This window comes from Rhinolophus sinicus, chromosome 6, assembly GCF_057876585.1.
Source record: "Rhinolophus sinicus isolate RSI-liver-muscle chromosome 6, RSI-T2T, whole genome shotgun sequence".
In the NCBI taxonomy this organism is placed as follows: Eukaryota; Metazoa; Chordata; class Mammalia; order Chiroptera; family Rhinolophidae; genus Rhinolophus; species Rhinolophus sinicus.
This window is the reverse complement of record NC_142506.1, coordinates 66,125,348-66,140,934: the sequence shown is the minus strand read 5'-3', so window position 1 is coordinate 66,140,934 and position 15,587 is coordinate 66,125,348. Positions and strand designations below refer to the sequence as shown.

Below are 15,587 nucleotides of genomic sequence, written 5' to 3'. Positions count from 1 at the left end.
TAGGAATTTTAAGTGGCCATAACTGAGTTTAAAGACGAACGAACTGTATGGAGAACAAAGCTGATCCGGTTAGTGGCTGCCTCAGAGAATCTCCAATTACTTGAACCCAGGGAACTGCCAAGGATGCATAGACACCAGCTAAAATCCAGTGAACAACAAAAGCAGCAATAAAAAGGCATTTGCAATGGTATTACCTGGCTCCTTTTTTCTGGGGAAAAAACTGTGCGTGTACATGTGTGTATGCATGTGCATGTGTGTATGTGTGTGTGTGTGTGCGCGCATGTGTGTGCACGTGTTTGGGAAGGAGGAATGGGAAGAAAGAAAATGCAAAACTATGGGACATGTGAAAATTCTTAGGATCCTTTTAGAACAGCAGTGTCAGCTGAGCTTGGGGCCTCAATTCATGACAATGAAATGCTATTTCACTTGGTTTCCTCTTCTCAGTTCACTGTAGCCAGGTTTGGCATCGACAATAGCCTGTTCTGAGAACGGAGGCACAGGAGGTCAAAGAACTCACATGGTGAACAATAAGTGCATCACATGAAACTTTTGCCAAGATAGCTATTTGCCTTATAATTTCCATTTCGATATTATTCATACAGTAACCTTGTAACTTCTTAAATCAGCTTTGTGACTTTCTCCTCTATGCTGTTTCATAATTGTAGACAGAAAATATCTAATAAAAGCCAAGCTACTGAATTTATTTTTGGTATGGTGCTAAAATGTTGGTTAAAATCATCTTTGGAAAATGGTGTCTCATTTTTCTTGCATTATACAGAACAGTTTTGGGGGCACTGCCTGCTGGTACAATTGCATGTAGTTTAAGCCTAAGGCTAAGAATCACTCACTCATAAATATGTTGTTATAAAAAGATACCATACTGTATTGTTAGTGTAAGGCAATTTTTTTTTTTTTAATGCAGGTTGTTTTCCAGCCTCAGCATTATCACCGAGCTTACGCACCCAGCTAACATGAGGTTTATGCAATTCAGAGCCAAAGACTGTTACTCTCTTGCTCTTTCAAAACTGGAAAAGGTAAGTTGCATTTAACTATTTTGGTTTGAAAGAATAACTGGAAATTTCTACCTATAGAAAAAAATGCCATGATATGGTAAAAATAAAAATGATGTTTTGAATTGCTGTTTGGGACCTAAAATCTTAATTTATATATATTTATATATCTTAATTTATATATATTTATATATGTCTTAATTTATATATATTAATTAGATATAAGTTAGATATAATTATATATAAAATCTTAATTGTATATATAATTTATATATATAAAATTTTAATTTATATATATTCACATTTTTAAATGTGAATTGATGGATTGGAACTATTTATATCACAAGTAAACATAATGGAGATATCTTGTGTCATCATTAATCATAATTTGAAAGCACAATTTATGAAAGAGTTAAATGCAATAGGGGTGTATATACTCAATTATAATGTCAATGTTATTGATAATATCACAAGAGCTATGTCAAGAAATCTGTATTTATATAGGGCTTTGCAGTTTTCAGAAATCCTTATGGCCTTAGAATAAGTTCTAGGCTTTGTTGAAAATTAGCGTCCCAAATGTCACCAACACAATATGAGACAAAGGTGAGTTTCTTGCCTACCTAGGAATGAAGACTGTCCCCTCAAGTGAGCCTTAGCCATGTCTCAGAGGCAGGAAAGCAAAGTCAGTGTTTACTGAGAAGTAGAAATTTTATTTAATACGGGTCTTTCAAAGCAGGGACGCAGATAGGCTAGAGAAAGGAACAAGATAATGCTCATGGAGCCGGTGGAAGTGCAAAGTCATCTGGACAGAAAGGTGTGGTGTCCAAGCTGAGTGTGGGAGAAAATGGTCTCTGTATTCAGCATGTAGTCAATGCTTGTCTATTGGGAGAATTTGGTGCGAGAGAAAAAAGATGCAATCTCACGCCTGTGATCATTTGTTAAAGCTGTGGCATCTTCATTGTTTTTGACAATACACGAGAGAAATAATGACGCTTTCCTTTTTTTTTTGGTTCATTCTTTCTTTCACTTAATTTAATTTTGATTATCTATGATGCCAGACCCTGCCCTAATTCTTGGGAGACCAATTGTTAATATAGAATTGTCATTTCTATACCCCTGTCTATTCATTTCCATCTTCAGAGCTGGTTGCATACATCCTGAGTAGAGTCTTACCACTGCTCACAGTTACCATAGTCACAGTTGGATTGTTGTTAGGTACTGCTTCTGAATAAAGAGACTGACTTAAAGACATGTTCGGTACATTTTTTGGAAGATAATATAGCTATTAAGTCCATGCAATAAAGACATTTAAAGCCATGATTCCATGAGCTCTAGCAACGTGGAAAGGGTGGCAAGTGGGGCTAAACTGGCTGAGACCCACAAGCAAAGCCAGTAACTAGAGTTAACCTAAAAATAAAAGGCCAAATCAGAGGCAACAAGTGTTTGTTTGAGATTAATAAAAACAATAGCTAGACGGGAAGCACTGATTCAGGCAGATACCCAAATAGTGCTCTGATAAGGGGGTGAAGCCAAAGGTTGTTTATGAGAAAGGGAAGGGGAATGATTACATGACTAGAAGGAAGGCCTTTCTATGGGTGTGGATAAGCTAGCACAGTGGTGCTAATTCTAAAGCATGTCTTTAATTTTCAGTCTGTAGTGATAATGTCTACTTTCTTGTTATCTTGGCGAACAGTTGTTTGGAATACAGTGGTGCTTTAGGATCAGTCCAAAGGTTATTTTGCCCAGTTTTCTAAAGTTTTGAGGAGTAGGACATACAAGGCAACTCCTCTGGGATGGCAGCTCTGACTCCATTTTGAAGTGACTTTGTTCACATGATTTTCACAACGCCATCGATCACACCACTTTCTTCGAATTTATAAAATCGATCAAAACATTTCCTGAACATCAGGGCTTTCGCTTGCATTTTCCTTCTCATCTGAGCTTTCTTTTCTTGTCCTCTTTTGTGGCTGAGTTGTTTTGTTTTGTTTTACATTATCCTTTTTCTCCTGGGTATTCCCATTACTGTCACTGTTTCCCAACGATCCTTCCATGGTTGGCCACTGGCCACGATGGATCAGACACTCCTGCTAATGAAGCAGGTGTAGCAGGCTTCAGAAACCGTCCAAGAGCTAAGCAGAGATGGAACACGTGACGCGTCTTAATGAAACACAGAAGAGGAGGACAACAATAGAAAAAAGAGAAATTTTCATTTGATTTCCCTCTCAAGACTTATTTCATTTCTCTTGAGTTGATGCGTTTCATAAAAAAAAGCCTTTTATTCCTACTTAGGGCACAATTTTCTGCAAGACCGCTTCTTTAAAATTGCTTTTGAACTATCAGCATTCCCCAGTGACGATCATAATTACACTTTAGGAATCATATGGTAATTACACACTGATGTAAGAAGCAAAGTAATAAAAATGCGAGATGGATAGTGTGTTATAATAAGAAAAACATATTTGGTCTTTGCCCTTAGTTCCTGACACAGAGCTTCAAAAACCCTTGGAATTTCCTCAATGATAGGAGTGCCTTTTGTTATTCACACCTTTCAATCATACCTGACATTACGCTAACAAGGCAACATATGGAACAGTCTTTTGGAAATAGCATGAAAACAAAACTAATAGTTGAGACTCATCAATGAGTCATTCATTTGAACTCCTGTCCATCTTCCAAAACCGTGACATAATTTTTATCCCAGGCCTCCATGTCATAACATGTTTTAATAGAAGGTTTATGCATCCTGTTTCTCTTCCATGGACTAGATATTTAAATATTACATTTAAATTCATAGCCTTCTTTACTTAAAGCCTAGCTCTTAAATTATCATATTTATGCTTAATAAAAATAAGGCAAACTTTGGTTTTCAGGACTAATCAATACCTAATTTCTACAGTGATAACCTAGTCAAATAGAGTGGATTCTCTCCTTTAATTCTTGTGTCAAGTTTATTTCCTAATCTTTTTCGTTCCAAAATTTCCCCCATTGGGAACTGCCAACTGTTTCTGTGCCGAATCGTCTTCATCTCTCGTTAGTGAGGTCCCTGCATTTTACAAGCTGTTTTATTTTTCAGGTTTTCCTTAATCATGCAGATTTAGGCTGATTTAATTATTTTAAACTTATTGTTCTGTTTAATGAATTACAGCTTTTGAGTAACATTAAATGGTATAGAACACACCTTTATTTTTTAAACTAAAGATACCTCATTTATTTTAAAGTTTTATAGAAAGCATGAGAAAGAACAGTGGCTGCTTTTCTCCAAATCCTAGCCTAAAAAATACAAATACTTTAAATCTCTCATGTTATAAAAGAGCAAAAGTAATGAGATCATACCCATGGCATGTGTGACTGCCTCCTATTTGCTTGGCAACGTTCTCTTTTAAGTCTCAACTCTGATGTCGTGTCATCGAGACACCATCCCCCCCAGGCCCCTGTTATATAGACCTCTAGAAGCTCATGTCACATGGCTTCGTACATGTTTTCCTTAAAGCGTGTTTCCTCCGTAAAACTACAAATACCTGCAAAATGGACGCTTCTGTTAATTATCTTTGCATCTTGTTAACGTGGTTCAGTGCCTGATACATAACAGTTAATTGATAAATGTTTCTTGATTGCACTGATTAGAATTTTTCATAAGCCAGGGGAATAGTGAATTGAAAGCATTCTTCTAATTTTTTCTTTAACACACATTTTAAAATGTGTTTTTTCTTTACTGTGTTGCTTCTGATGTAATCACTATTCACCCCAGTTACTAGCTACACAGGTATGTGCTAGCACATTCCTTGAGTCATTTCAGACTATGTGTCTTATCTTCCAAAGTGGAAATCGTAGGACTGTGCCAGTGCAAGCAGGTAATAAAAATAAGTAAAGTGTGCACAGCTTTTCTTTGATTTATTCATAATTTTTAATTTAAGAATGAATCTAAAAGGGAGCTGATACTTTCAATTCTGACCAGTTGTTGCCATGACCTGTGATATTAGATTTTCCAAATTGAAAAGAAACCAGAAATTCCAAGCTTTATGTTAAATGTTGGAAACTTATTAAACTTCAGGAAGTATCTGCAGGACAAATGAAACTCCTCTGCAGTTCAGATCTGGACTATTTGCTGCCAATATGTAACTCCTAGTCTATATGTTATTATTATTATTTTTGAGATACAGAGAGGTAGATAAATGATAGTATCCCAAAAATCAAACTAGATTACATAGTAAGACTAAATGTTAGTTATTTCTAATTCTTTTTTCCCCCCACATGGAAGTACAGCACTTACACAGTGCAGTTAAGTGAGGACCTGGGAGAAGTGACATCGTTGGCCTTTTGTTTTTATCAAATTGATGTGGGGGCTGTGTTAACATTCTCTGATTGACTAGTTAGTAACTTTGATTAACTAGTTAGAAGATGATTCACCATGAGGAGAAATTCATTTCAGTAAAAGTCTAAGAGTTAGCTTACAGAACGGTACACAGATTGACATTCATGACTGGAGGCTGAGAATACATCTGAAAGCTGACATATGGGTGCAGAAGTTCTAGGTGAAATATTTCAAGCCAAGGAATAGACGGCTGCCCACTGAGACAGTAGAGAGAAGCTGGGTTGGCAATCATGTTCTAATTACTAAATTATGGCTCTTTCTTCTCAGTATTCCTCCTGCTTGATTTTTGAACAGCATTTGATACCATGTCTTCTGCTACATGTTGAAATCTGCCCAGTGTCCCCTGTCCTCTGACTCCAGCCGTGCCTGCCATTGTGTGCCCCCTCCCGCCCTCCTCCAGCACACATATGTCACCACTGGGAGACCCTCCTAAGTCTCCCTCCTTCATCAAGTCACCACTACTCTCTGGATATAAATATGAACAGATTCATTCCCTCTTTATTTCTATTCCGGCTAAGCCTGACAGTAAACACAAACAGCAAACATTGGTAAGAAATTAAGACATGAGGAAAGATGCAAAAACATGAAAGTGTGCTTTGTGGTGTGCCCAGACACCTTGTTAGCTGGCAGAGTAAACGAGGAGAGGATTGTCTTTCTTCAGCCACAAGACAGAGGTTAGCACTTCCCCCACCCCCAAACCTGGCACTGGAAAAGACTGTGGAAGAGCCACGTGGAACCCCAGGAATCTTCCTGTTTCCCACTCGGCCCCCAACAGATGCTGCACCTCCAATTATCAGGGGTCTCAGCCCTGTACTCCGGCTACTTGCTATAGCATGGGCTTCAGCTACCATGGCTTTGTCCTCTCCAAGATGCTCTCCACACCTTAGGAAACAGACTTGCTCCCCACTTCGTAGGAAAACCCAGTAACCCTGCAATAAAAGCAGCTAATTCTAGTCATGTCCAAACCACCTACGTGGACTGTTCAAAGGAAGCATTCTTATCACCTAGGCTAATAAATTAGGGAATGTATTATGATGAAGTGGACACAGACAGAAATGGGGACGCCACTGGCCTGCCGTTCCTTTTACTGTCTACACATCTCAAGCGAGGATATTCTTAGAGTCTGGTCAGTCTCCTCAACCAGACAGACACGGCAGATGTGGTGGAGAAACTGCTCTTGCTCCCCGGAAGGGCTCATACCGAGCCCCAATCTTACCTGTTTTCCCAGGGGAGCCGAGGGGTCTAGCCACTGTCATACCATCATCACGACAAGCCACACATAGCCTTCATCTCCCCACTCAGGCCTTCAGTAATGCTCCCTCGTAAAAGGTGGATGGGGGCTCCCCTGCCCCGGGGGTCCCCAAACTTGCTACAGGAGGAACAGGAGCTTCCAGCCATTGCCCAGTGATGAAGGGCTGCTTGTTCTTTGCTTAACTGGATCTGTATTTCCCAGGAAAGGAAACGGGGCAATGAATGAAAGCATTTTTGAGGTTATCATTTGCTAAGTACAAGGGTCACTTGCATTCCTAAGAAAGCCCTCCCAATCTTATACAAATATTTGCTCACATGTTTTCATTTATGGAAAGAATAGCAACGGAATTTTTCAAAGGAACCCCTCATACACCATCTCTCACGCACACACACTTTACTTCTCTCTTTTCCTTCTCTCTCTCTCTCTCTCTCTCTCTCTCTCTCTCTCTCTCTCTCTCTCTCTCTCTCTCTTCATTTACAGAAGCTTAGCTGCACTGTGGTGTAGCTGGCACGACTTAAAGGGCACACAGAGAAATGAAAACTCAGGACAGGAAGCTGGAAGACGCGGCTGGATGGGAGGTCTCCAACCTGCTGTTTTCTCCTCACATATGAGAATGTTCAATACAGATCTTCTAGGTGCTACAACAAGTCATGTGGCTTTCGGGTCCTTTTAAAGTTTGACTAAATGATTTTATTGTGTTTATTGTGTTCCTTTTCTTATATCACCTGAAATCCTTTTCAGAAACAGGTATGAAAACTAAATAAACTGAATGTTTAAAGGATTAACCTTTCTTAGCTATTGCATATTTTAATTGATTAAGAAATCTTGGCAATAAAAATTAAAGGGACATATTAAAAATACAACTTTAAATGAAATAACGACACATGCAAAGCTAAGAACTGTATAATATCTTCTTCAACAGACGTCAGGAAAATTTAACTGAGTAGAAAAGCATGAAATATAAAATGCTCACACATTTTTCGATTTCCAATCTTTGAACAGAAAGAACGAGAGAGAGGTTCTAATTTGGCCTTCATGTTCCGGTTGCCTTTTGCTGCTGGGAGGGTGTTTAGCATCAGTATGTTGGATACTCTTCTTTACCAGGTATGCGGTATTTCTTTTTTCTCTCTAAAATGTCTATTTTGTATTTCACTTACATTTCATTAAATAAATACTTAGTGTTTCCCATGGAGCCATTAACACAAAATTGGCTCTGGAAGTAACCCAGTATTTTCATTTCACGAATTTAATGATACAAATATGCCTGTGAGATGTTTAGTAAGAAAACATTATTTTTCAGAATAATAATCTATGAAATAATTTTTAGGCATTCTTAAGCAACAGTGTCCTACAATGTTTATTGTGACATTTTAATACACGTTGCATATTACTATATTACTAGACTAAATTACAAGACTGTATTACTAAATTACTAGACTATATTACTAGAAAAAAATGCTAAGAAAAATTACTAAGTAAAAAAAAAAATCAGCCTTCACATAATATGCATTTTTTTTTAAATAAGATGTAAAATTGATGCCAATAAACTGATAAACTGAGGACATTTTAAACATCTGCTAACTACTGCCTATTTTAGAAAAATATATAAATGATTTTACGATGACTAAGAACCAGTTAGTTTGTTTTCAAATGGCAAAGTTAACATTGTCGTTTTTATCATAGCTAAGAGATTCATGGGCATGTTATTTTACACAAATATATTTTAATATTTTTTAATTCTACCATAAACTGAATAGCAGTAATATTTCATATTCTCTGATTCAATTCATCAGACAATGTCTAAATATTTCCATGAAGAGAAAAAGTTATTCACAGGGCTGTAAATTATTTGATAACTTTCATCTCAAATGAAGCATTCACACATTTTGTTGTGTGTATTCACTTTTGGATAACATATTTTAAGTACCCCTTCTGTGATGCTTGACGGAATAAACTAATCCAAAGATAGTCAAAGTTTTTCTACTGGTCTTTGGGCTAACGTGCCTCTAGAAATGGCACAGGTCATAAACCATCTGTTTTTGCCAGATGAGTGCGAGAACGAACCCAGCACAGGAGAACAAGCCCTTCTGCTCACCCCAGAGTTTCCAGACACATTATATGGGCCCCGCAGGAGGCCCGGCTTCCACCCCAAACACCATTACCCGGCACGCAATTCTGATCGGTAAAGTCGGGATTGGGGGAGTGGAAAAGCACTGATTTCTGTCTCTTCATTTTTATCTCCCATTTGTTATCAACAGGATACAAGAGGTTCTGTATTGTCTAAAACTATTGCAGAAACAGTGAACTTGAAAAATAATTTTCAAAGTCGTAACTGCCTATTTACCTTCCCTTGACATCAAATGAGATACACTGCTGTCCATTTTTCAGATGGGTAGAGTTAAAAGATGGGGTAAAACAGATATTAGAAATTATATATATATATATTTCCTAAAATTACATAGTAAGCATTCTTGTATTTTTAAAATAAACTGCATGCCACCTAATCATTTCGGTTAATGAGCGTCTAAGCCCATCTTCTTAGGGATACATGTTTTCATTATGTGTTCAGGAACGATTCTGAATGACTACATTGTGCAGTGATTTATCATTAACATAATTCTATCCTACACATCAGTGGGTTTGCTTCCCCGAGGCAAACTCTGATGTAGGCAGTATTACCGCTCTCCATGTGTCGATGAGACAGACTCAGAGACAGTAACCACCCAGTGGTCAGTGTGAATTCTCATCTTCAGGCCACGGACACCTAATGAGATCACTCCTGACCATGACTTGTCACACATGATCCCATCGTGCGTAATGTCTGAGTTTCTTTTCATTCTTCTCCTCCTTTTTTTTTTTTTTTTTTTTAACTTATTGGACGATTGTTTTTCTTTGTTACATCTTCTCGATATTCTCTGTTCTCCTTCCCACTTGAAACACAGGTCACTTTTATATTCTTAACAATTTTTGATTAATATTTTTGGAAAGCTGGAAAACCAGTTCATCAAAATAAGTATTATCTAAAATAAAATTAAACAGATCCTACGCGAAACTGAAAAGATTCTTCTAGGACTGAATTCCGCGAGATTTAATGCGCACGAGGCTGTGCGTATGGCTTTGGCTCTCTCCTACCTTTTGTCTACGCCATGAGGAAGCTACAGAACAAACGACCTCTGGACAAGGAATGTGTTGGTGACATTACAGTACACAAATCAGCTATGTTACCACATCCGACTCTAAAATAATTTATAATAGTCATTTGCCAAATCTTCAGTTTGCTTTCTCTTTCATGAGTACTTTCCATTTTTCATTTTGGAAAATAATAGTCTTCAGTGCCTGAGGATTTGTTTAAAAATCTCTCTTCCATAGCACACCCTGAGTTACAAATGAAGTTAAACACTATTCTCTAAAGGTGCATGTCACAGCTTTTCTTGGTGGCCCCCATATGTTCATGTCCAAACTACCAGGAGACTAATACACTTTGCAAATCAAAATGCCATTACTTTGGTTGAATAAAGGGAAGGGTTGTGTTTTCTTATGTTCTCCTCTGGATGCAAAGGTTTAGTTTTCTGACACAAGCTGTTGGTAAAATAAACTAGTAATTAAGGAAGTAGTCTAGAGGATTTATTTAAAAAGCATGATAACTTTTTAAAAGTCTTTGCTATGCAAAATAACTAGATTGCTATTTACATTTTTCATTTTTTAACACTTCAAGATCAAGCCGAAGGCAGTCATTTCATACAATTTATTAACTAACTGTTACGTGCTATGGTAAAACGTGCTCGTATCACTTGAAAGTTTTTCTTTTCACTCCGAGCTAAGACTAAATTGAAGAAATTGGAAGTGTCATTAATACTCTAACGAGTAGTGCTTTAGCAACATATCAAAACATATCTCATCTGTTAACACATAAAATAGTCTAATAATGATATTGAATACTAGATTATTAATTAATATTTAGATTTACTTAAATATTAGACATTTATTCTACTAGCATAGAGCTTAAGCCTACAAAACTTGTTGAAATATTTCTCTGCAAATTTTAGTTCTTTCAAGTTTTTATGATCTTCTCTATTTTATACCAACCCTGTTTTTTTGTTATTAAAATATAAATATGTTTTTATCATGTCTAGGAACATGCATAAAATGTATGCATATTGGGATATTCTAGAGAATAATTACTTCCCCTATCTCCTGTACGTGTGCATTTAGGACACTGACAAGACAGAGTTTTATTTCCTTTTTTATGGAGGCTTAATGATGTATCATGAGACAGAACCTTTTAGAAGTGACACGGTATGCAGCCCTAGCTATTCTACACATTTCAGATATGTAAGTAGATGTTTTGTTTATATTGCAGTCATTTGTGAAGGATTATATGATTTCTATCACCAGACTTCTGCTGGGACTGGATACGACCCCAGGATCGGGGTTCCTCTGTTCTGTAAGTGAATAGCTCCTGGAATAGACGCTTGTTCTGATAGCCTGAAATCCATCTATAAAGTACTTTGGCTAACTCTTCTACGTCATTCCCCCCCCCCCCCCAATACATGCTCAAAGACTAGCATTATAGTTTTTTAATTCTTAAAAAACATTCAAGGGAAAACGTTAGTTTAAATGAACAATCATGACAAGTAGCCATTCTGTACAAACTTCAGAATGGCTGTTTTTCCTTTGTAGCTGGCAATTGAAGCTGACGGTTTCTGACACAGGGGGCCATGTTGTCGAGGAAAGCAGTGATCACGCAGCTCAACCTTGTTTTATAAATGAGTGTACTGTGAGTGAGTGTATTTAAGGAAGTGATCTGCCAACAATTCAAACTTCGGACTAGAGAAGAGGGACTAGTATTACACTTACGCCTCTGGCCCTCAAGCCTTTGCTCATGCTGCTAACCGCTTTCTCACTATGGGAGTTAGTAGACCTCTACATGGACAATTCTTTTTTGTGCTGGAGTGTCCTTCGCATTTTAAGAATTTTAGCAGTGGCAGATCCTGTCCACTAAACACCAGTAACAGCTTCTAGGTATTACAACATTCAAAACAGCATCTTCCAGCTAATTACTGGTGACTATTGTCTCCAGACATTGAACTAAACCAATGTCATGCTGCCACAAATGCAGTTGGTTTCTTCAGTTTAGGTGATCCCCGGGGGTAAGGCTGAGATGGGGTGCACTAAATAAGTTTAATACATGGATTAGCACTTATGACAGGGCACACAAAAACTCATAGACACAGACAATAGTTTAGTGGTTACCAGAAGGTAAGAGGGGAAGGGATGGTAAAGTAGGGAAAAGGGGATCAAATATATGGTGATGGAAGGTGAACTGACTCTGGGTGGTGAGCACACAATGTGATCTCTAGATGATGTATTACAGAATCATACACCTGAAATTTATGTAACTTTACTAACCACTGTCACCCCAATAAATTAAAATAGCAATAAATTCTACCTTTAAATGAAAAAGTAACCACTGGGCTTTTATTTCCAAAAAAGTTAATATGTAATAATTCATATGGATTCTAGATGAAAATCACAGAGGATGACTTATGGATCAGAACATACGCCCGACTTTATCAGAAGTTGTGTTCTACTACCGGAGATGTTCCCATTGGGATCTACAGGACAGAATCCCAGAAACTTACTACATCTGAGGTTTGGAACTATCAGAATTTTCATTTTAATATTTCATCTTCCCATTCTTGGAAACAGATGTCTGGAAAATGTCATAGAAATAAAAAGAACGCTGTCTGAGCACATAGTGGCAGTTTTCAGGGAAAAAACACACACAACACAACTTACCAACTACGTGTGTAGTAAACTATGTCAGAATTTCTCAAAATATTGTTGGCTAAGGGTTTGTGGATTTGAGGCTCTCAATGTCTTCTGTAGACCTAGGATTTTTCATTTTTTGAAGACTGTCAGGAAGCAAATGAATTCTAAGTAACCTTGTGATGTATAGAGAATGTTCTCGGGGCAAGCAACCTAGCTTTCTAATATACTCCTCAACTCCCTGTGACTAGCATGGGAAGCAATGAAAACAGATAAGTTAGTAAGTACTGAAACTCCCACTTTCCAAACTCTGGATTACAGACTAAACCTCAAGTAGCAGTGCCGTACCTTTTCAGAGGAAAGCTCAGTAATTTTCAAAGCAAACTAGAGTCTATTAATATGGGGCACAATTTCTGATGGTTGCGTGCAGCTGCGAACATGTCCACAGTTTGATTTGGCCATGTTACACGGTTCTAAATAGTTTATATATGCTTAGTGAACCATGGCATTTTAAATTAGACTCTTTCATGAAATAACAAATTTGGATAAATGCACCATCCTATCTATATTTATAAAATTATGTAATATAAATGATGGTTTATATTCTTGAAATAGTTTTCTTCTTCAGATACCTCAAAATTATTGGAAATTTTGGTTAACCATTTCTTTTTGTGGTTTTATACAAAATGCGCTCAACAATGAGGCTCAGATCAGTCATATGCATTGTAGTAGCCCACGTAATCATTAAACCAATTTGTGATAAAAATCGATGAATCCTTGTATAGAAAAGAAGAACTTTCTAGGAAGCGTGAGAGTAATGAAGTAGCTTTCTGTGGGGATTTTTTTTTTTCTTTTTGTTAAAATTTATAGTTTGGTATTTAAATAAGTGATTTTGCGGTCAGCAGGAAATAGCTGAGTTTTTCTGAGGTGCGTTTTGGTGGTTTTCTAGTAGCTGCAGAAGTGCTAGAGGAAGCGTAATTTACTGCCATCCCTGTTGCTGACAAGCTCAGAGCTTGTCATTGGCTGTGGTCTCTGTGGTACACACCACAAAAAGCAAGACTTAATCATAGAAAATCAGGAATGACTGACAGGAGAAAATACCACACAGTTAAATACGTAAGACAGATTGGTCAGATGTCTAAAATTTTAAGAATACTGGATCTGAAAATCTATTATCTGATTAGAGGTTAAGAAAAGACAAGCTATTGTACACCTAAGCAATGAACCATTTCATATTTGAACTTGGTTAAGTGCATCAATTTCCATCCAGCAGAGTATTATCAGGGTCTCCTCTAACTATATGTATAGGCTTCGTGAATTTGAATGCCATGAATGCTGCCCTGGTCAGGTCCAAATCCATATCAGTCATTTGGATTTTTTTTGGTTGTGATTTTCATTATGTTATTCTTGTTATTATTTGTTAGACAGCAAAAATCCCAAATACTGTATGGAAAAGTCTAGAACTTGGCTATTTCTGTTTTGGCTGAGTTGGGAATTAAATATTTCTTTTAAGGGAGAGAGTCTGGAAGATCTGCTCTTATTTCTTAAGGTAGAACAGACTCCTATACCAGTATATGGTTTTATTACGGACTTTGTTGTATGCTTTTCACAGTGTAGGCAGGAGGTGGATAACTGAGCAGCTGTATTGCCATCAAGGAGCATTTAATGTTACATTTTGGTCAATTCTCCCCGTCACAACTAAAGAAAACCTCAGGAAAATGTTTATAAATCCCCATACCTCTAGCTGATATGAAAAACACACATCTTTGGGAGGATAAAAGCAAACTGGGTTAAATGAGTATGACACCTTCTGTCTTCCTGTATTGAACTCAATTCATCTTTTGGCACATATATTTTTATTGAAAATTTACATTCTGCCTGTCATAGAAATAATGAAAGATAAAAATAGGACCATTGAGCATTTTTATAACACAGAGTTCAGGGTGAGATATTGATAAGTATATGCCTAATTTATCAACTAATAAAGTAAGACAGTTAAGACTCTAGGAATATGGTACTACCATCACCACCACCAAAAAATTTATGCAGAAATGAATAGTAATCATATTTCTCATCTGCTCATCTATAAATTGTACATAGTCATAATATGCCCTGAATTTTGATCTAACCAAAATCACACTTGAAGAATTTTGAAATGGTGGGAGATGGCAAAGGTAGTTGAATACGGAAAAGGCGTATACTCCAGAGTCAGGAGTTAATAAAGAAAAGTAGGAACTGAAAAAAATAACTATCAAGCATGTTACATCGAATCAGAGAGAGCTAAACACCAACACATCCATCTGAAAGAGGTGAATGTGGATGCATGCTATGAGAGGGAAAGAAAAGAGACTATGGTGGGTATTGTGCTAAAAAAGCATTTTATGACTATTTAAACTGTGTATTTATAATTGATAAAAACAACAACTAATAGATTTATACCCCAAATTGTCATATTAGGCAGATTCATTGATCAGTTCTGCAGTTTAAACTTCCAAGTGTTAAGTTGCATCCCATGCTATGTAGAACTGTCTATTCATGTTAACATTTCACATAAGAATGCAGTGGCAATAGATGAATATATCCTCTCGGCCTTCCTTCCCTGTGACCTCACAAAGTTGAAAAATTACATCTTAAAGGCACACCCAGGTTTTTATGTCGTATCATTGTTAGTCTGTCTTCACTGTTTCCCCATATTCTATGTAGAGGAAAAGATAGTTACTGTAAGTTATGTCACTGTTTTGGCTGGGGGAGTAGAAAAAACACTGTCGACCTTCACCAACATCTTTGAGAAGACACGTGATGACAAAGAATATTCGTAATTATAATTATAAGATGTGTGAGAGACCTGGAATGCAACCTCGGGTTTTTCTGCTGGGCTGCATATCGGTGGGAGGAGGATTTATATAAACACAGACAGAGAGCACAGTGGGGGTACGTCCAGCGTCTGGAAAACCAGTCCGTGGAAAGTAGGGTACAGCTGGGTTTGGCCCTTTCACCTGCCAGAAGAGCTTCTACCACCAACAGTATGAGTCTATTTAAGGGAATTTTTATAAACATCAGAATTTCATGGTTCACAAAAACAAAAACAGTATGGATGAGGACTGATACTACTCTTGGTGACAAAGAAGAATGATATTTCTGCCACATCCTTTAACTACAGTTCTGACATTGAAAAGCTCACTAA

General features: G+C 37.2%; 1 protein-coding gene and 1 long non-coding RNA gene across 10 annotated transcripts in view; one reads left to right on the top strand and one right to left on the bottom strand.

Annotated features, from left to right (window-relative positions):
• Positions 1–15,587, top strand: part of KCNT2 (potassium sodium-activated channel subfamily T member 2) — a 227,657-nt gene that overhangs the window by 184,497 nt on the left and 27,573 nt on the right. For all 9 annotated transcript variants that reach the window (XM_088799157.1, XM_074317061.2, XM_074317060.2 and 6 more), the window contains 4 exons: positions 923–1,034; positions 7,637–7,738; positions 10,995–11,078; positions 12,158–12,286. In XM_088799157.1, coding sequence (XP_088655283.1) covers positions 923–1,034; positions 7,637–7,738; positions 10,995–11,078; positions 12,158–12,286 — 427 coding nt within the window. The remainder of the gene's footprint in view (positions 1–922; positions 1,035–7,636; positions 7,739–10,994; positions 11,079–12,157; positions 12,287–15,587) is intronic.
• Positions 2,004–6,989, bottom strand: LOC148758188 (uncharacterized). Its single transcript, XR_016021639.1, has 2 exons — positions 6,599–6,989; positions 2,004–3,167 (listed from the first exon to the last, which is right to left on the bottom strand). It is a non-coding gene; the product is annotated as an uncharacterized LOC148758188 (long non-coding RNA).